This window comes from Protopterus annectens, chromosome 8.part0 (assembly GCF_019279795.1).
Source record: "Protopterus annectens isolate FY-2018-M chromosome 8.part0, PAN1.0, whole genome shotgun sequence".
In the NCBI taxonomy this organism is placed as follows: Eukaryota; Metazoa; Chordata; order Ceratodontiformes; family Protopteridae; genus Protopterus; species Protopterus annectens.
In genome coordinates, this window is record NC_056741.1 from 336557929 (window position 1) to 336579703 (window position 21775).

Here is a 21775-nt window from a genome sequence, read left to right on the forward strand (position 1 = left end):
GGGGCAAGAGTGGTAAAGTTGGCACTGAACCTGTCAGCCAGTATATTGGCAATATCTGTTGGCTCGGTACAGGAAGTACCATTTTGCAGTAGCTCAGAGCAAATCTGGGTATTGCCGTGGAGATTCTTTACATAACTACAGAAGGCCTTGTGATTTTCTTTACTTTCTGCTGCAATTCTGTTTTCATAGCTAGCTTTAGAGGATTTGGTGAGGGATCTCATCTTTTTTGTTGAGGCTGATAAGGGAGTTTTTCCGGGCTTGGGACTTCACCTTATTCTGCATCAGTTTCCTCCTTGTGTTGTAGAGTTTGTTTATGGCAGGGGACCACCAGATTGGTTTCCTTTTTTTGGAGGAGAGCATCTTGGTTCTGTTGGGTATGGCGAGATCCATGCATTTGTGTATGCGTTTGTACAGTGCATTGCTGTATGATTCGGCAGTCATGCAACTGATCTCCATTTGCATGGGTGCCATGAAGTTAGCCACCTCTGATTTTAGGAGCCCAAAGTTAGCTTTGGAGAAGTTTATCATGGTGGTTACCTTTGTGGGGTGGGAGGGATGTGGATTTCCAAGGTGATTAGGTTGTGGTCGGATCTAACCAAGGAGGAGTTGACTATTAGTGTAGAGCAACAGTCGCCCATGTTAGCAATGACCAGGTCAAGGATGTTGCGAGATGAAACTGTAAAATGCCCAGAAGTGTAGTATTAATTCTATATTTAATTTATCAAAAGTTTTAAATATGTCTGAGCCCATTAATATAAAATCAAAGATGTAAGTAGTCTTACTTTCAGAATGATAGCTTGGATGACTTGATTCACTACATTAACAATATAACCATTCTTTGTGTGTGCTTACGTGTACTTAAAGGGACCAAAACTTCTATTCAGTAGGAGAACCAAAAGACTAAAAACACTGATCACTGCCATTACAAATGTAAATAAGAGGAGCATTAACAGGAACGTGCAGGATGTTCATTCTTAACTATCAGTTGTGTTTTCACTTACCTTCTTTACAAACACATGTACCATCAATCGGTGAGCACTTAATTGAATTAATGCAACTGCATGTGTTAGAACAGTTTGCACCATAGGCGCCTGCAGGGCAAAGGCCTGAGCAATGGTCTCCCTGACAACAAAGAAGACAAAAAGAGCATTCATAAGGATGCATAATTCTCACGTAATTGTCGTGTTACTCTACAATTAAAAAATGTAATTGATAATTATCAGGACTATTGCTAGTGTATGTAAATCCACAGTAATAATGTCTTTCGGGTAAATAGTAGTGCATTTTTAGAGAGGTTTATTCACAAATACTTCATAAAGAGACACATCAGCCTATTTTATCTGTGTACTGATCATAAAGTGTGTTATTTGAATGATAAGCTGAAGTCTGAAATTAATTATGAGGACTCTGCGTATACTAATCTTTGAAACATTGAAAAGATGTACATGGAGTAATAACATTCCAAAAGGCTATAGCTCTGTTTTAAGGAAGTTTATTTTTATAACAACAGCTGCAAAGTATTTTTCACACTAGAACTCCAAAAAAACAGCACCTTACCAAAATTCTTGGACTTATCTTACATTATTAATCATTGCAATTATAGTGTGTAGTATCTACAGCTAGACATGTAACTTTGATCTGTACTTTGTCCATCGTAACTTTTGAGAATACTAAATTGTCAGCTTAGGAAACATTAGAACTACCCAGTGACATTAGTGGTAATGATTCACTGCAAAGGTCTTTAGTCAATACTGTAGTTATTACTCCTCTAGCTGGGACACTATAACCTGGAGTGAACTCTGATAATGTAATCTTATGATTTCAAACATGGACAACACCCAGCCAGTTGCAGCAGTTATTATCACAGTCATAAGAAATCATCAATACATTGCATTTACTGCATGTGACTAAATGGCCCATAACTACAAATTGCTCTTTTGTACCTTAGCAACCCACTAAAAGACTTAGAAAGTATACTTTGATAGACTCATGATAATTATAGTTGGGGTGAGTAGGAAAGGTTATGGTATAAAATGGGCTAAGAGGTAAATGTGCTATGAAGGAACTGGAAGTAGAAGTCACCAAGTCTGTATGTTGGAGCCAATCCGGTGTTTCTTTACATTTCAAAAGTTCCTTTATCCTTTGAAGTAGACCCATGGGAGGTGAGTGAAATCAAAGCAAAATTCATGAAAGACATAGCTTTAGTATGTAAAATCACTAATATGCTCACTGTTTTTTTTTTTATTATTTTTTATATATGGTTCAAGTATACTGTCATTCAACAGTCTTTGAATGAGGCTGCCTGTCACAGAAAATGCTCTGTGCTTTTCAGCAATAATCCTTAAGGAGCAGGCCTACATCTCATGCAAAATACAGACCTGAGATTTCCTTATGAAAGTTGTATCACTATGAGCACTACAATAGTTCCAGAATAACAGATGGAAATGTATGGGTAACAAAAATAAATAAATAAATAAAGTATGGGACAATGTCAAATGCTACTCTGCACTGGAAATGAATCAGAATGACACCGGTAAAAAAACCTATGGTAAATAGAAATAGATTACTAGAGGCAGTTAGCGAGTCAGAATTAAACAGTATTCTTTCAGTGTTTTCAAAATGTAATTGCATACAGTGGGAGGCAACAGCTTTTTTCTTACTATTATCATTAACCCTGTTTTTCTCAGTTTTTTCATTGGGCTGGAGTGTCACATCAACTGTCGCCATCTTTTTCTATTCAGTGTAATTTTCCTACTTTCTTTGACTGTCACAGGTCTTCTCTCACACAATCTAGTCACCTCTTTGCTGGACACCCTTGTTTCCACTTGCCTTCTTCTTGTCCGTGCCGAATCTTCGACAGATTGCCTTTTGCTTTAATGCATGTGTGCTGTGCATCCTTGTTTCTTATGTTGATACAATTTTTTTACATTATTATATTTGGTATTAATAATGCTATAAAGCTTCATATTAAACTACACATCACCTCTTAATGTTTTGTTCTGTGTTGTGCATATGCAGTAGAGCAACATATTGTTTCAGTTACCAAGATGTTACTGCCAGGACAGCCACATTAAAACAATCCCATGTATAAACTTAAAAGGTTATTATTCAGGTTAGAAAAGGCCATTATCAGTATTATATGCAGACACGTGACATGAAACTTAAATCAAAATCAAAATCAACACTATTTTCTTCTTTGATAAGTCTCTGTCTCCGTAATATGCCACAGACTGATTTCCTGGGATCATTTATGGATGCTGTATTTTGCTTCCTTGATCATAAAGTATAATACATCAAATTTCAGCTCCAGTCTGTAAAATTAGTTTCCCATCTCCATCTGTATAATTTCTACCTCATAAAGAAAAGCATCTATATGCCGTATAATGTAATAGGCTCCATTAATTCTATGGCACAGAGCAGACAACTCGACAACGTTTGATTATTGGTATCACTTGTCAAGCTTGTCAAGATCACTTGTTATTGATTAAAAAGTTCCTCAAATGATAAATGAAAATATGAAAAATAAAGTGAAATATTCCTCTTGCTTTGATTCAATTAAACATTTTCTTATGCAAACTCTGTGGTGCCCAAAGAAACATATATAGGCTATAGGTTGTATTCATTCTATGCTTACAGTATAGTTGCACAATATCGATCTACAGCCTCTCATTACCAGCAGCACTTTCTAACAAGACTCTTTGTTGCCTCCCAGTTAAGCAGTGTACCAAACCATATTTACAGACTCAACAAATAAAATGCAATATTCCTCTTGATAAAACATGGTTATAACTTCTCATTATTGCATATCACAGCAGAGCACGTCAGTCAAAATCATATGTTGCTTCCTTGTCAAAACAGTGCACTAAATTATATTTTCAAGCATGCAAATAAATGAAAATATCCCTCTTATTTATATTTGGCAATAATTATACGCTCTTTACTATCAAAGAAAATCATTAGTCACTGATCATTACCACACTGCTGTATACATTTTATGTACAGCAGCACTGCTTTAAGTCTTCAAGTGCACAGAAGAACACATGTAAGCTCTATCATATTGCACAAGTGCAGTCTGTATTACCTCTATGGCACAAAGCACAACTGCACAGCAAAGCTCTATAAAGTTTAGTTATCATGTACCCAAAATGGTGATATCAGTTAAGACCATATCTTGCTTTACAGACCAGTCCATCACTGTAGTCTGATCATTGTCTCTCTAACGTCAGTGCTTAATGGGATATTGAAATAGTATTTTGCAGATGTCATCACATCTTCTCTCAGTGCTGATATATGATTGTCTCTTGACATAAGCCAGTACAAATGCACCCTTATTCAACAACATGCAGTGGTGCAGCAGTTAACATTGTCACCTCACAGCAAGAGGTTCTCTGGTTTGATTCTCGACTGGGGTGCCTTCTGTGTGGAATTTGCATGTTCTCCCTGCGTTTGGGTGGATTTCCTCTGGGTACTCCGGTTTCCTCCCCCATTCTAAAGACGTGATTGGAGCATTTCTCCCCGGGCCTCCGCTGAAAATAGGCTCTGTGGAGTCTAGTCAGAGTCTCCCGGTCAACAAATGTTTAAATAAAACATTATTAGTCCCCTATACTTGTGCAAATACACTGTAGATAAGAGCATAGCGAGGCATATATCACCTTTGCTAAGAATATATTGTTTAGGGACAGCATATCACTTTACTGCTGCGCTCACTTCACATTAGTGTCCTGACTTCTTTTGTTTGTTATGTTGCTTTGCACAAAATGTTAATTCATCATAATGTGGTTGCTAGCTTAAAGCTGGGGCCCTGTCAGATTTAAACAAAAGAAGCCCCTCCCAGCTTTAATGTCTGCTATTCCATACAATAATGTTTTCTACATGACAACATGAAAATCTTAGTAAATGAGAAACAGGTCCAATATTTTGATGTCTAACTTAGAATCAACTGTCTGTAAACTTCTTTAGTTTGAAATGATATTTGTAACTATAATTTGTATGAGTTTGTTTGGGTAATGATAAACATTCGTTGCACAGAAAATGGAAAATAATAGCAGAGCTAAGAACTTGCGACATTGCCTGACACAATGACGCCATGATCCATTTGCTTTCAGCAGCTACTATGTCAAACTGCCACAACCAGTAGGGATGTTTAAAAGCTATTATAGCTTGAATGGTTTAAACACAAACTGTGAAAGCAAAGCAAAAAATATACGGAAGTGAGTTCTCTATTAAGAAGCAGATACCTTTCTTTAAGGTAACGCAAAGACAGCTTGATTGATGTCGGATTAGTGCTTCAGGCTCAGTCTTGGTGTGTGACACTGCCTCTCATTTTGGGTAAATAAAACTAATAGGTATGACAGCAGAAGGTAAATACAGAAAAACACTAGAGGTAATTGCTCATCTGCTACAAAGTTAATATAACTAACATCTATGAATAAGGAGATGAATTAATTCCTTATTGCATTTCTATCTGTCATTGATTAAACAAATATCTGATATTGCTACCTGTAATATTTAAAAGATTTCTGATGACAGTCACTTTAAAAGGGGAATCAAAAACCAACAAAGGTGTTTATGAAAACACAGGAAGCTGAACTTTATATTCCAGCTATGGCTGAACATTAGTTTAGTAATTAACTTTTCATCATGTTTTTTCAAGAGGGTGCCTGTCTTGAAATTGGTTGAAGACAAAATCCTAGATATCTGGTTGTCCTTCACTCAGTTGAGTGTAGCTACTGTGAATGGCTTTTGGCTATTGGTGATATTATTATCATAGTTGGTCACAGTTGTCTCAGTTAGTCAAAAAGCTATAGCATAGGATACTCTTATGTACTCCTTCTAAACAGAACCAGCTGTAAATCAATCATAGGTTCATGGGTTCATAGGTGTGTAGTAGGCTAATGGCCCTGGAACCTTTACAAGCCTAGCCCCCCAAAAAAAATTGCCCAGGTACCATGCCACCCAATGTTACTTCACAGTGTCTGTATCCAGTAGTGCAACTGGAATGATCCCTGGAGTGAACTTTCTGTTACCCTTCCACTAGTCAAGATTTCTCTTGAAGAGGGCCATTGAGGTGCTCCACTTGACATGAATGGGAAGCCTATTCCAGAGTATGGGCATTCTTTGGGAGATGAACCTGTCCCTCCAGCATGTTCTGTTAATTGTGGTAATGAGGTTGTGATCTCTGGACCATGTGGTGCGGAAGGAAGTGGGATTTCTTTAGGTGTGGCATTTCAAGTAGGACTCGGTCAGACATGGCTTTGTAAGTCAAGCAGTGATTACCTCCAAGTAGATGATAAGAGACTGAGAACAGTTGAAGTTTCTTGAGTCTGTCCATGTAGGACATGTGTTTAAGGCCTAGGATTCTTTTTGTGAGGTACTTTTGTGGCCTCTCCAGCTGTTGTAGGTGTCTGGTCAGGTACATGCCAAAAGGGGTGTTATAATTCGATGACTGGTCTAATGAGGGATGAGTAGAAGAGGGATGATGACCTCTTTCTTCCTTCCTGGATGCAAAACCTTTGGTTATAAGATGTGTCATGTAGAAGGACTTTCTGACCACAGTGGCAATGTGGTGGTTGAAGGTGAGGTGGCTGTCAACCTGGGTGCCCAGATCTCTTATGGCCCCTTCAGTGTTCAGTGGGCTCCCATCAACATGGTAATTCATGGGAACTGAGTTTTTTCCACAGGGGATGATAATGCGTTTTTTGGCATTAAGCTTCAGGCTATGGTTCTGACACGTCATTGGTCTCAGAGAGGCACTTTTGTAGGATATCTGCATCACTTGGGGAGTTGATAATGACGCCTAGCTTGCAGTCATCAGCAAACTTGGTCAGCCAGAGTCCTTCTGTATTGACCTGGACTTCTGAGAAGTAGATGCCAAACAGGAGAGGGCCCAGGACCAAACCCTGTGGGATTCCACTCTTGACTGATCAACAGTCTGACTTAGAATCCACAACTTTCACTCTGTGGGTCATGTCTGTGAGCCAATTTGCAACCCACCTAGAGATGTAAGGATTGATGCCCACTTGGTATAGACCCCTAAACCTATACAACCACATCAACAAACTAGGCAGTATGTCGGATACCTAACCCAATGTATGCATTGCTTCTTAGGCAGAGATCTGAAGTGCATCTAAGAGAATCCAAGGCACCTACTGAAATCTTCAAAAAATAAGTATAATTTAAGCCTGTTTTTTTGCACTTGTGTACTGTATTTCACTGAACTGTTCCCTTCACTTTATACTGTTTTTGCTGCTGTTACTGATTCATTCTGCACTTGTATATTTCGCTTCATCTGCCTTAAATAGCATAGGCTAGATTTAGACTTGCTGGATCTAGACTATTTGTTATCACTTGAGCACTAAAACCAGACACCTTACATTAAGAGGGCCCCTCCCGCACGCTTATGGCAGACGTGTGTGTAGCTCATGACCCATCTGAGTTGGAGATTGTTGGAATAATGTCTCTGTGAGGGGCTTTTCCATTGTTAGATTGTGTTAGAACTGTTTAAATTCATTTGCATTTAAATTAATTTGTGTTTAAATTCATTTGTATTTAAGCACCATGTTTGCATGTAGATGCACACTATGCAATGGGGGTTAGCAGTGCTTTTACAGACACAAATGTCTAAAATCGCATTTTTGTTTTCTCTGAACACCATTCACTGAAACTGTCTTAGGCTTCCCTGCTGCTCTTTGGGCAACTTGGTCATGCACTGCTGCACTGCAGGCAGCTTAGCTAAGCACTGTCAAGTATCGCCCCCTTTCTTCGCTAATCTTATATAGTTTTAAGTCCCCTGGCTAATCCCAGAGCAATCGCTGATTTTTTGCCCTTGTAATCCCAAAGCAATAACTCATCTTTTGCCATCCCACAAACCAGGAATTACCTGCTGCTATGGGCAGTCAGTTTCCTAACATTTTTCCAGCTAGCCTGATTGACATGGGCATCCTGAGGCAAGGTAGCAATTGCCTCATGTATACTGACAACCACCTGCTCCTAAAGCAAACAAATACAGTGTGTGAGAGATGTCACTATACCATGAAACCCGAATCAGTCCTCTCATGTAACAATAAACAAGACATAAAAAAGGTTGTAAGTTCACACACCTCTTCTCTTACACAAGATAAAGTCAAGACACATAAACCCACATACATGGAGGTACTCACCAAGACCTTAACAAAAGCCTGCAGGGTGGATGTGCATGGGTATGTGTGGCACTTCATTCTATCACAGCAGGAACTCAGCCATGGTGTTTCACATAATCCCATTTAGGACAACACACCTCTTGTTTGTCTCCAGCCTCTGTTGGTGATATAACATTTTGAGTGTTTGTCCCCTCCAGGATGGATAAACATACCCATCATTGACCCTTTCTTTACACTGGAGGTGAAGGTTGAGTGGTAGGGAGCAGTCTGGTGTGAGAGTTATGTGTGTTCCACTCCCTACCTCACTGCACTGGCTGAGCACTGCTGAATGTTGCAACCTAAGAGGCCCCTGCAAGTTCCCATACAGGAATAGATTTCCCTGCATTCTCTGCAGCATGGTTGTATGACTAATAGTTGCTAGCTAGACTACTTCTAAACTCCTGTAGAGGTCAATGGTTGCTATCATGCCTGTCCCCAAGAGAACTCAGCAATGGACATTCACTCCCACCATACCTGTCTATGTTGATTGTGATAATGGATAGTAGTGACTGGTGGCAACACTGTTTCAGCGACAGTGTTCGCCGCTGCCATTAGTTAAGCACAGAATCACATGTGCATTTGACAAATTTTCTAACACCTACTCTTGTCACTAAAGCAATGTGTCATACTTGTATAAGTGTGTAATCCAACAGAAAAGTTATTATAATTTCATGTCAGTTTTCCAAAATTACCTCACAAATGGAAGTTGCAAGGTTAAGTGTCTCACTTGTTTTGACTGATGCAATCAACATGACATGCTACCAGAAATAGTACAACAGTTGGCAGGTGCTATACATCAGTAAGCAAATTTCTATTTTTAATGTGCTCTCTTCCCCTCTAGTTTTGATGACCAGAAAATGTGTACATTACTTGTTCAGCACTTAGCCTTTTTTTCATTTGACCACTAGGAGGCACTAGTTTTACCATACGGTACAGACATTCACTCTTTAAAGAATGCTATTAGTAGTCATCGTTGTATTGTCTTTGGAAGTCTTGGGTTAACCAGCAGACTGGTGGAGCAGCCCAGATGTGCTTTTAAGAACAACAAAAGCTTCAAAACATTATTTGAATTTAGTGGAAGCTGAAAAAGTAATTTTACTAAAAACTGGGAATGAAACGGTGTGGAGTATGCAAGCAGTGTAGACTCATTCTAGAAGGTAGAACTTTCTCAGTACATGATTTTCCAAGACAGAATACAGTCAAAGGCAGGTTTGATTGTAACACAAAAGGGGTAGTGTATATTGCCTTCTGTTCATCTTGCCCAGCATTTTATGTTGGGAAGACTTGGACCTTTAGAGACAAGAATATACCAGCATGCATATGCAGTCAGTAAGGCACATCAATTCAATACCCTTTATAAACATTCATTGCAATGTGATGACTTTAAAAAGTTTTTTCACTATTTTGGAGAAAGTAGAATACTTCGAAAGAGGTGGTGACTGCGAAACATTTGTTGAAAAGAGAGAGCTCTACTGGCAAATTTTACTGAATGCCACCATCCCCAGGGATCAATGATTTAATATCTATTAAGCCTATTTTTAAAATTAAATCTAACTGCCTGTCTTAATGTGGCAAGGTCAAGGACATTTGTAATTTTCAATACTTTTACATGTATATTTTATCACAGATTTTTTTATGACATCCATCAACTTTTTTCATTTTATTCTTATGAAAGCGTTTAAATATATTTTTATAGATTAATTATTTGAAGGAACATTTATTGACATATAGTTATTTTATGTAAGTATATTTTACGCAAGTGTTTTTTAAGTGTGTACTTCTAGAGCTAGTTTTAAGTGTGTATTCAAGAGTATATGTTTCTTTACATATTACTGGTCCAGGCATAGAGCCTCTTTCTGAGTTTTTAAAAAGGAAGGAAGTTACTCTGGTACAGTTTCTGATGAAGTTCCTGTGTTTTGGAATGAAAGCTCTAAAACTGTGATGAATAAATGTTTGGCTGGGACTTTTGGTGCTGTTTTTATTATTTTCATTTTGTGATATATGCAGTTTAAAAACTACTGTTTTCACAGTATTAATTTCAACACATACTAGCAATTCATAGTAATTGGCATATGAATATCCATTTTCAGAATACAATAAAAAGTGAATTTTTGTGGCTGGTCGCTATGATTTAAGATTAAAATGACTGAGGCCTGGTTTGGTTAAACTAGAACTACATATTTTACTGATTTCAGGTACAGTGTTATTAGGGATATCAGATATTCCTGTGGTGGTTCCACCCAACCAAAACAAAGTGGAACACAACAATACGAACATTTATAGAGACAAAACATAATTTTAAGGGTTGGTCTTAATAAGTGTTTGGTGGCTAAACAATCTCTCAAAAAACAATCTAAACAAACTTGCTACTGCCTATCACTCCATTGCTAGATTTGCCACAGGATCTCCTTTCAAAACACACTACAACAAACCTAAAACAACTAGGGAGGGCTACAGAGTCATAACCAGATACTATCTCAACAACACAACTCACTACTGTCCACTAGAGCACCACCCCACCACCACCTATATACTGACTACCCTCCATACCCCCTACAACAATCTTAACAACTCCTAATCTTACTCTAAATTACCACTTATTAATATCAACAAACACAACAACAATTCAACAAATTTCTTTCCTCCCTTCAAACACGTAGGCAAACTTCCCTCAGACTTGAACTCCTCTCTCTATCTCTGTCCTCCACTCTTTAAAAAAAAAATAAAAAATAAAAATTCTTCTCAATTCTCTTCATGTTCCCCCAATTAACTCTAAATGTCTTCTGCTGTCTCTCTGCTGTCTTCAAAGTGCTCTACTACTCTGTACTTATACACTTCCTATATATCTTCATCTCACTCTATCTCTCACTATATCAATTATATCATATAATTATAATATTATCTTATTTCTTATCAACCTATATCAATTTATTCCTATATGTTTCCATTTATGTGCATTCCATATCACACCTCAGCATGAGCTAAGTATGATGTTGATACCTTATGTCTATATATGTATGTGCCTTAATGTAATCTGTATTTATCATTATTTTATATTCATTTAAATTATTTTAATTATCATTATATATTATTGTTGTTGCTATGGTATGTTTTTGTATTTATACTTATCTGTTTTTTAAATTTTTTTATTGTATTTATTTTTTTTTTTACTTACTACTTTTAATATTTTGTATTTATATTTTACTGTAACTGCTATTGCTATTTTACTACTTTTCTCCCCCTGTGACTATATTTCCTGTATAAAAACTTAAAAAAAAAAAAAATGGTCAAAAAAAATAAAATAAAATAAATAAAGTTAAGTTCATCAGAATATAATGCACAACTCCTTGGGACAATATGCTTTACGCTTTGAATTTCCTACTGCTAATAACATTATGCATGATTATTGCTTTACAAAAAAAATTAATGCTATACTTGGTCACTACACATGATAATCAGGAGGATAATAGGAACGAGCCCTTTGCTAGTCTATTTCTGTTAAAAAAAGATTTGTAATAATCTCTGTTTATGTTTTTTTATATATATATAATTTTATTGTTGGTGTTTATTATTGAAATGTGTCTACTATATCTATAATTATATTTTGTGTTTTGCTGATAAAACACATAAATAAATTTGAAGCTAAAATTGAAACTGAAAGGATTTTTTTTGGGGGGGTTAAATTTATAGTACAGTAGAGAAGACTACTCTCTGCAAAAGTAGTAAAACCACCTGTCCAGATGCAAATGGGGTGATCAGAGGTAACAACACTTAGGATCTTGCTAAATCATTTTTGCCATGCAGCACAATGTGAGGTTAAATGCTTCTGTCCAAAGCTATGAACCACAATATTACCTTTGTGGCTGTGCTCTTGCTGACGAATGCCAACCCCTGTCACAAATCCTTCCTACTTACTGCTGAAAATGCCACTCAGGGATAATTAAGTAACTGATTATGACAGACCACGGATGACTTCCTGATTACAGCTTTTGATACACTATACATGCACACACTTCTGTACATGGCAAAACATATACAGTATTATCTATCGGTAGTATGTGATTTATGCCATTAACAGTACTTAAGTGGAAATTTGCATTTTTCTTCATTGGATATCTGTGTTTTTATTATTGAAATCTTAAGACAGAAAATTAGAAACAGAGTGTTACATCATTGGTTTAACTGATGACATGCATTTTTTCCAGTTTCATGATAAGTTTGAAAGTTTTGGAAATGGCAGCAAGCTAAATCTTTTTACATTTGTTGGTGAAGTAATTTGAGATTTTATGGTGGCATGGAAACTTCATTATCTGGGCTTTCATTGGCTTGGTAATCCCAGCCATTGTAAAATCATAGGTTTACACATTCATCTGCTGTTACTAGAGTTGCAATATAGGGGACAACTGAGGACCCTAGCCCACATTTCCATTTGTACCTGTGTTGCCTGCTTAAGCGGCTTGTTCATGGTCACAAAGGAAGCGAATCAGGGTTGAGGGAATCAAACCCTGTACCTCAGGATCTACAGTTCACAGCCTTATCCTGCGATGCCAACTACTAGACATAGCAATATCCATTTATTAACCAGACAGACCCACTAGACCCACAGTCCCTTTTCAGGGATGACCTGGGTGCAATGTCTGGTCACACAGTAAGAAAATTAGGGAATACAACTCTACATCACAGGAACTACAGCTCCCAGCCTTAACCCCCTGTGCCAAATATATAAAGTCATGAGATAAATTCTCACTACATTGTAGTTTCTCATTTGTGCTGTTAAATAATCCTTTGCCATGTTTTGCTTTGCTCTCTTTTTCTAAAAGTCTGATTCTGTCTTTGATTTCTTAGAATCCACTCCTCACTAGTCTAATACTTTCTATTTTCTGGTGCATTTCCTGGAATTTGCTGAGCCACTGACTTATGCAAACTAGTCTATGAACTTTAGTCAGACAAATAATTTTCTCACATTTTATTGTTGGTACACTCTTCTGTGTCTTAGTCTAAGTGCTTCACTACAGAGATGTTATTTTTAGTTTTAACCTTCTGAGTTTTGTTCCCCCTTCTCAGACTTGTATTTGTAATTCTCAGATTTCCTTTTGTAATCACAACTGCAAGAATTCATATTCAAGTGCCAAACAATAACATTATAAATAACAGAGTTAAAAATGTAACTTGTAAGCCTGGCTGTATAATTTAATTTCTGAAGTAAGCCTTGGGTGGCTCCTCTGTGCTCCTCTTCATTTTCAGAGCTTGGTGTCTGTATTGCAGCCATGAAATAAATGAACTACAGTTACATGATGTGCTTAACACTATTGTAGGATCTGATACTGTTTCCTATAACTCACCTCCATGCTTAATCTGTGTGTGTGTGGGTCTGTGTGTGTGTGTGTGTGTGTGAGTGTGTGTGTGTGTGTGTGTGTGTGTGTGTGTGTGTGTGTGTGTGTGTGTGTGTGTGTGTGGTCTGTGCATTGACGTGTGTGTGTGTGTGTGTGTGTGTGTGTGTGTGTGTGTGTGTGTGTGTGGTCTGTGCATTGACGTGTGTGTTTGTGTGTATGTGTCTGTGTGTGTGTGCATTCTGCAGTGAGGTGGCACCATGATCAGTATTTGTTATTGTGCCTTATGCATAGTGAATGCCAAATCCCTCAGGTGAATTTAGAAGGTAATCTGATTTATGAATAAATTAATTTGGAGTGTTTGGAATGACACCAGTGCTGTTACCAGTAACATCTTTCACATGTTAGTTATTTGTTTTTTTTTGTTCACCATAATAGTCTCCCTAGATAATGCACTGTTACAGTAGTGGCCTGGGGAAAAGACATCCACAAAAAGAAAAAAAAAACTGCAGCAGCTAACAAAATATGATACACTCACATGATCTTGTATTACAGATAGACATAAATAGATATCTGCAACAACATGCAATAAAGATTAGATGACAAATAGGAAACACGTGCAGTTTCAGATGACAAAGAGATAGTAACTGTGTGTGCAGAGCACTGAATGTTTGCCTGTTAAAAAGACTATATCAATACCCTGATGCTTACCGTGTATCCTGCAGGGCACATGCACTGGCCTGTTTCACTGTCACACGTTCCCCCATTCAGACACAAGCAGATTTCTAGGCATCCTTCACCATATTGACCCTGGGGGCAGGTTTCATTGCAGAACAGCCCTGACCATCCTGGTTTACACGTGCAATCTCCTTTCATAGGGTGACAGCTGTAGGAATGAGGCAATTTAATTTCAATGAAGTAAACATATGCTAATAAGTTCATATATAAAGTCAACATTAATTTCACTGTACTAAACTCACATTAATGAATTCAAGGTCAAAGATTGTTTCTTAGTTGATTTGATGCACATTGCTTAGTTACATGCATTAGGAAATATTCAGCCTACTGTAACCTGCACAGATCTTCACTTCTGTTCCTGGTTTTAGCCAAGAGCTTATACGTTGCTTAGGATGTAAATGGTGTAATGTATCACACTACCTCAATACATTTTGTATGGAAGCCTCTAAAAATGCACTTACATTATGTTTATTGTGTCAGTTAACATATATTTTTTCCTCAGCGTGTACACACTTTGCATTTCTGTTTCCTCACAGCTTGTCAGGGTGTTTATATCAGTGTAGCAAATACATAACTGTTTTGTATACTAGTATGTGGTTGCTGCAAATATTATTTGGATTTTTTATATCAAAGTGTGTTTAGCATGAACATTTGCAATGGCGTTTGATAACTTTTACTATACTGGGTACAAGAGACCCCAACTATGATTTCTGGACAATTAGTATGTAGCAGCTGTTCTCTTATTCTGTACATTTCTCTATCTTATGTGCCAAATAATTGGTAATTCTGCATACTGCTGATACATTTGCTATTTCAGATATTTTGGCATCCTGTATCTCAAGGAATTGCAGTGGCGGAATGCCCGTAACATACATCTTAGGACGGGTCTTGAGTTGTGCTTATTCTCCTTCTCTCTCTGGGCCACATTTGCAAATTCATCATCTTTGTATCCACAGACTGTCACCTAGAGTCTTGTTTAATCCAACAACACCCACCTCCCAACCAACTAGGATTACAGCTGCATGCCACAGCACTCAGCATGTCCATTATTCATAGGCGTGCAGTACACTTACATAAGGGTTGCATAGCTTGGCAGTAGCATGTGGCATTATATATTTAACTACATTTGCTAAAGAAATTGCATTATACGTTCATAGGGGTGTAATAGGCAAATGACCACAAGATCCTTTTTAAGACTAGCCATTCTTCCACAGTGCTATAGAACAAAGCAAGGCAATACTGTTTTTGAGGGTAATAGGATCCTCTTTTTATACAGAGAGAAGGGAAGATGGGATAGTGTGAAAGGAAAATAGGGTAGGAGGGGGTAGAATTGTGTGTAGGGGCACACAGAGACTAATATACACCACTAAAGATAAATGGGGTAAATGCACATGCTGTAGGATGGGGAATCATGAGATGGACAGACTGTGGGCAGAACGTGGTAATGGGGAAGACTGTACAACACACAGGGTATAGGGTATGACACAAGAAGAAGGACAGAGCAGTCTAATGAGAGGGTGGGGAATGAGCTGAAATGTGCCATCTGTTGCCCCAGGCATAGATCTATCACCAGACAATGGATCAAGGTGAGCTTGATATCAGCCACACCATCCCCTCGTGGTCCAGTAGTTCGGGATGGCCAGGATGCTGAATCTACAATCTGCTTCTGGAGGCTTTCCATTAGGTCTTGTACCTGCCCACTGCTCTGTTCGCCACCTGCTCCAGGTTCAGGTGGGTGGCCTCAGGCATGGTGTCAGGTTACCTGCCAGTGAAGGACCAGGACTGCCATTTGGAGAGGCCATCTCAGCCTCACCACTTCTCACACTCCTCAACTATAACCCCAGAAGGGACAGGACACACATGAGCTACCTGCTGAGCATATCATTCACCTGGACCTGAAGGGAGGAGACAAAATAGGAAGTTTGCCATAAGTTAATCTATCCTGCCAGTGGAAGGAAAATATTTGTAACGCTGATTTACATTTGTAAGGGAATTAATCCTGCCTGATTGCAAGACTGTCCTGCCCTCTATTGTAGGTAACATGGTTCATACTCTAGCCTTTTCATCTTGAATGAGAAAGGATTACATTACAGAACTGTGCCAGAACAACACCTATAAGCCACAGTCCCATATATGTCCCATTCACTGTGTGATAGTAGTAGGCTAGTGTATATTCCCTTTACATAACATACCTACACAGAAGTATATTTCTGTTACACAAAGAAACATATCAGGAAATGTGCACGAACCCTGAGATAGTGCTGAATAACCCTACCTCATAACAGGTCTCTGAGGGAATACACATGAAAATGTAGTTAGCATATTACAGTAAGTACTGCCACCACTGACTGATGCTAAAGCACCACACTGTAGGCTACACTTATTCGCTGTACTGACTGAAACAAATTACAGTGCAGAAACAGATTTGGCACACAATGACTACTCTGTTTCTGAAACAAATTTCCTCTCCAGATCAAGCAATGTGACACACAATCTTCCTTTAAGAAGGAATTAGACAATTGAATGGGTATTCATAATTTTATGCCCAGTATGACTGGCCTATCAGTCTTTGAAGAAGGAGGTAAGGTATAAGGATGAGCACTGTCAAGGTGTAAATGGCCACTTGGCCCTGCTGCCTCGTACTTTCTCTGATGACTCTATTCTATGATTACCTGCCAGAAGCAAGAGCTGTCCCATACAAAAAAACAAAAAAATACAGTAAGCTCTACTCTAGCACCTTTTGCAGCATTGTTCCTTAACTGCTGCTTCCAATGCATGGAGATCATCTGGACTGCAGGATTGTAGGTAATTATACCAATAACTGCATTATCTCCCTGACCTAGTAATGCTACTGGCTGTGCTCAATATCTTATGGACTGAACCAGCACAAGAATAAAGCAGCAGCTCCTTAAACTGCAGATAGAATATGATCTTCCATGCAGGCATGCTCCACCAGGCACTAGCAAACATTGCCATAATTTCACAACTATCATCATTAAATGATGGCACTTTAATCTAGAATATTTATTTATTTTTATTTATTTATACTTTGTTGAATGAATTAATCCTACTAGGTCTATGTCCTCTTTTTAATGCAGACCCAAGGTAGTACTTTAACTGGGTTCCTATTACCTAATCAAACTTCCAGAAGGTCGAACATCAGAAGTTCGAACCTGGAAGTTCGAAAGGTGAAAATGTCGAAGCCGCGGAAGTCCGAATTCTTTCCCAGGGAAAGAATTTGGCTTGGACGTTTCTGCGGCTTCGACATTTTCTCCACTGTGGTGCAAATGTTATGGAACAGGTTAAGGTAAGTGTGTGATTGTGACAGACGTTGGGGTTAGGGTGTGGATAAGGTAAGTGTGTGATAGTGATGGACTTTAGGATTAGGGTGCGGGTAAGGTAAGTGTGCAATAGTGACGGACATTAGGGTTAGGGTGCAGGTAAGGTAAGTGTGCGATAGTGATGAACTTTAGGGTTAGGGTGCGGGTAAGGTAAGTGTGCTATAGTGATGGACTTTAGGGTTAGGGTGTGGGTAAGGTAAGTGTGTGATAGTGGCGGACCTTAGGATTAGGGTTTGGGTTAAAGTTAGTGCATAGGTAGTTGTGTATGTAAGGTTTAGTGTAGGTTTATAAGGTTTTTGGTGTGCTTGTGTTGTGTGTGTGTTTTTTGGAACAGCAAATTTTTTACCTGGGAAAAAATTCACTGTTCTGATGTTTCGATGTAATTACATTTCTATCTTCCAAGTTCGAACATCTGGTGTTCGACCTTCTGGAAGTTCGATAATGTAATAGGAACCCCTTTTACTGAATAGGGAAAATTTAGTCTTTGCACCACAGAACTTCCCCTACCCTTTCTAAGCACTTGGAGGTTCTAGAAAGCTGTCACTAGTGCTCAGAGAGAATCTGAGCAAGATGAAATCCTGGTTAGCCAGTTGGAGAGTGTAAGTTTGGACAGAGAGGTGCCAGAGAACTTAATGAAGGAAGGAGAACCAAATGAAGGTGAGGAGGGAGCTGGGGTGCTGTAATGAATTGTGTGCTGCAGAAACAGTCTGATGATAAAGATGACGTGACAGCAAAGCAGATTACAGAAACAAGTTCAGCTAATGGATTAATCAGTTTTAAGAATATGATTCTAGAACTGGGTACTGTGAATGACAGAAATTAAGTAAGGAAAAAATGTAGGTGTTGTAACAAGAATTATTATACATCGTGAAGCAAAGCATTTGTCAGCAGCAGAAGGGCACCGATGTCAAAAAAAAAAGACTGGGAGTAATAATAAAAAGCAAAACCTGTGCTGCTATTGGCAGATAGGACATAATGGACAATATTATATTGCCATTAGGTTTTTTTTAGAAGACATAACAGCTTTGGTACATTTGGGTCAGAAGATCTTTGTGAAGTAACTTTTGAGACTTTTTCTAGTGCAGAAAAATATAGGTGTATGGAAAAAAGAAAAAAACATATCACCTTGTCTTTCAGAACTTTGAATTGTGATTAAAAAAGAAAAGTCACAGTGCAATTTAGAATTTCAGAAATGGAGAATTTGAACGTAAAACTTTTCACACAATATATGATAAAGTGTATAACAAAGAAAATGTATGATAACAGAAATGTATGGACAGGAGGATTGGAAGTCTGGGTTACATTGGATATGCATAACGGAAAATCACAGCATATTTCAAATAAGATAAGAGTAAATGGAGAAAGCAACTGTTATGCATTGGGGCTAACCAAAGACTTGCTTTTATTGTGGGGTTGAAACCCGTGGGTCAAGAATATACAAAAAGAAGATCTGGACAATGTGGGGAGTGACGCCGCACTGCTAGAAACTGTAGACCATTTTGTAGGAAATGCAATGTCTGGCCATTTTACTTTGACTGTCCTTGCTAGGAAAAAGAACACATTTATGAAAAAGGAAGTGTGACAGATGAAAGACAATGGGCCAGATTCTGAAAGAGTTGCTCATAGTGTAAGTCTGCCCTGATTCCAAAAGACCTGCTGTCGGTGTAAGTGATCTACTTCAGTAGAAGGTCTGTCTACAAAGAGCTTACTACATGGAACAGATTTCAAAAGATGTGATCTCGGTCTACTGTCAGTATAAGTGGTCACCTGCACTGATAACCAAAGCCTTTTGTCTTTTGGAATCGGGACCACAATGTAGAGAACAACATTCTGGAAAATAGTGACATAGCAGGTGTAAGTGAGGAAGTAAGTGAAAGAAATATAACTCAAGGTGAAGAAAAAAGAGGAAGAGGAAGGACTAATGGTAGAAGAGGTTCAGACATAAACAAAAAATAAGTATGTTGGGTCATAGTTCTCAACCTTCCATTGCCAAAATGAGGAACACTAGCCTTCATAATGTGGAACAAATGGTTAAAATGTGGAACACATACTAATGGCTTACTAACAACTTCAACTAGGAAGGTCATAGGATGGTTAAAATATGGAAATTTACTTATATTTACTTATATTTAATGAATTAATATGAATTATTATGATTTATTTTGATTCACTTAACCATGGATTTCACTTAAAATAATTCCTAACACTGAATGCTGACTTGACTTTTTGAGAACTTGAGAAAACATGATTTCAAATGAGGAAAATGAGGAACGCTCTCGTAATGAGAACCACTTGACGTGTTGCGTTAGCAAGTGAAGAAGAGGAAAATGGTGACTTTGAAACAGGGGAAGAATAAGAGAAGAAAGAAGTTAAATGTATTGGAAGGAGGGTGAGAACAAGAAAAAGAAAGATAAGAACAGGAGGAAAAAATATGCAGAAAAGAGAAATGGATTTATTAGGTATTTTAAGACTAACTGTGAACAGTATAAGAAATAAAGTAAGATATTTAATGTTTTCTGAATGGTGCAAAAAGAAGAAGATGGATATATAGTATTTGTTGGATAAAAGATAAGTCAAAAACAAAAAAAGAGAAAAATTAGGCTGTATGGGAAGACTGGAAGAAGTTGGATATGAAACATGCTCTGGGTTATAGGTCTTAACAAGAGAAGATGAACTAAAAATATTAGATTTAACATTTATGGTACCAGGAAGGGTGATATGTGACTTGAGGAAAAATGGAAATTCTGTGAAGCTAATAGTGATAATATGTATATACAAATCTGTCAGAAAAAAATATTTGTAGACTTGAAAACGTATGTGATAATAAACACGTCAATAGTAATGACTGGAGACTTTAACTGTAAGGTAAGAAAAGAACATAGAAAAATAATGCAAAATGTAAAAGTGATAAAGTAGGGATATGATGTGGGAACTTGATAATAAAAAAAAAGATATAGGGTGGTCATACAAAAGGGGAACTTTTAAAACAGAAAAATTACTTTTTTTTTATTCAGGTGACATGAAGAAAGTGGCAGGTGTTGTAAAAGAAGAACATTTTTTTCAGATCATAGGCTATGCTATGTGACAATAAAAAAATAATAAAATGGTTAACAGGGGATATAAGAAAAAAGAAAATAATGAAGGGGATAGTAGCTGTCTGTGGAAAGAACACACGACAATGAAGTAATTTTTTATGAAAGCTGGACACATACAATGGGCAGTGTTTAAAGATAAATATAAAAAGATTTTTGGAAATAAACTGATTTGTCAAAAAAAGAAAAAAAGAAATAAAGTAGAAAATGAAAACATTTATTTTATTTTATTTATTTTACATTTTGGGCGGCCACGGTAGTGCAGCGGTTAGCGTTGCTGCCTCACAGCAAGAGGTTCTCTGGTTCGATTCTCGGCTGGGGTGCCTTCTGTGCAGAGTCTGCATGTCCTCCCTGTGGTCGTGTGGGTTTCCTCCAAGTACTTCGATTTCCTCCCACATCCCAAAGACATACTGTAGGTGGATTGGACACTCCAAATTGGCCCTAGATGTGAGTGTGTGCATGCATGTGCCTTCTGTGGAAGGTTGGGTGTCAGGCTGGCACCTTGGCACCATAAAACTCCACTGCCAATCATGAGCAAACAGGTGATCTACTGTGGCGACTCCTAACCAGGAAAAGCTGGAAGAAGAAGAATTTATTTTACATTTGTTGACCGGGAAAGTCCAACTGGACACAGATCCATTTTCAGTGGAGGCCCGAGAAGAAAAGCTCCAAAACCAGTGGCAGTGGGGAGCTTAGAGCAGCCTATCTATTCTTGTAGAAGTGTTCCCAGCACAATAATCTGGTAGTCTATTGGCTGGTTTGGGCCAATTTCTAGCTCTTTCAAGTCCCCTGTATAAAACCCGCTTTGGCGTGGCTTTGCGAGATTTTGCGCATAGCACAGCATCGGGCAGCTCCACTTAATTGGGTTTAAACCATTATCAGCTCCACAAAGTCTGCTCTTCACTTTTTCCCTTAGAACTGATCTAGTTCTCATAATAAACACCCTATTCCTACTCTAAAGCCTGGCACTTGCTCACTAATGCAATTATATAAGTCAGCACTAAAAATTAAAAGCACTACACCCTCACAAACTCCCTTGAGTTCCTTGTTCCCCATTGGCCCTTTTTTTCAATTATAAAGGAATTCCCAATACTATT

General features: G+C 38.0%; 1 protein-coding gene across 1 annotated transcript in view; it reads right to left on the reverse strand.

Annotated features, from left to right (window-relative positions):
- LOC122808226 (multiple epidermal growth factor-like domains protein 10) overlaps positions 1-21775 on the reverse strand; it is a 693858-nt gene that overhangs the window by 246159 nt on the left and 425924 nt on the right. Inside the window, exons 10-11 of the mRNA XM_044079188.1 lie at positions 14219-14393; positions 1002-1122 (exon numbers count right to left, since the gene is read on the reverse strand). Coding sequence (XP_043935123.1) covers positions 1002-1122; positions 14219-14393 — 296 coding nt within the window. The remainder of the gene's footprint in view (positions 1-1001; positions 1123-14218; positions 14394-21775) is intronic.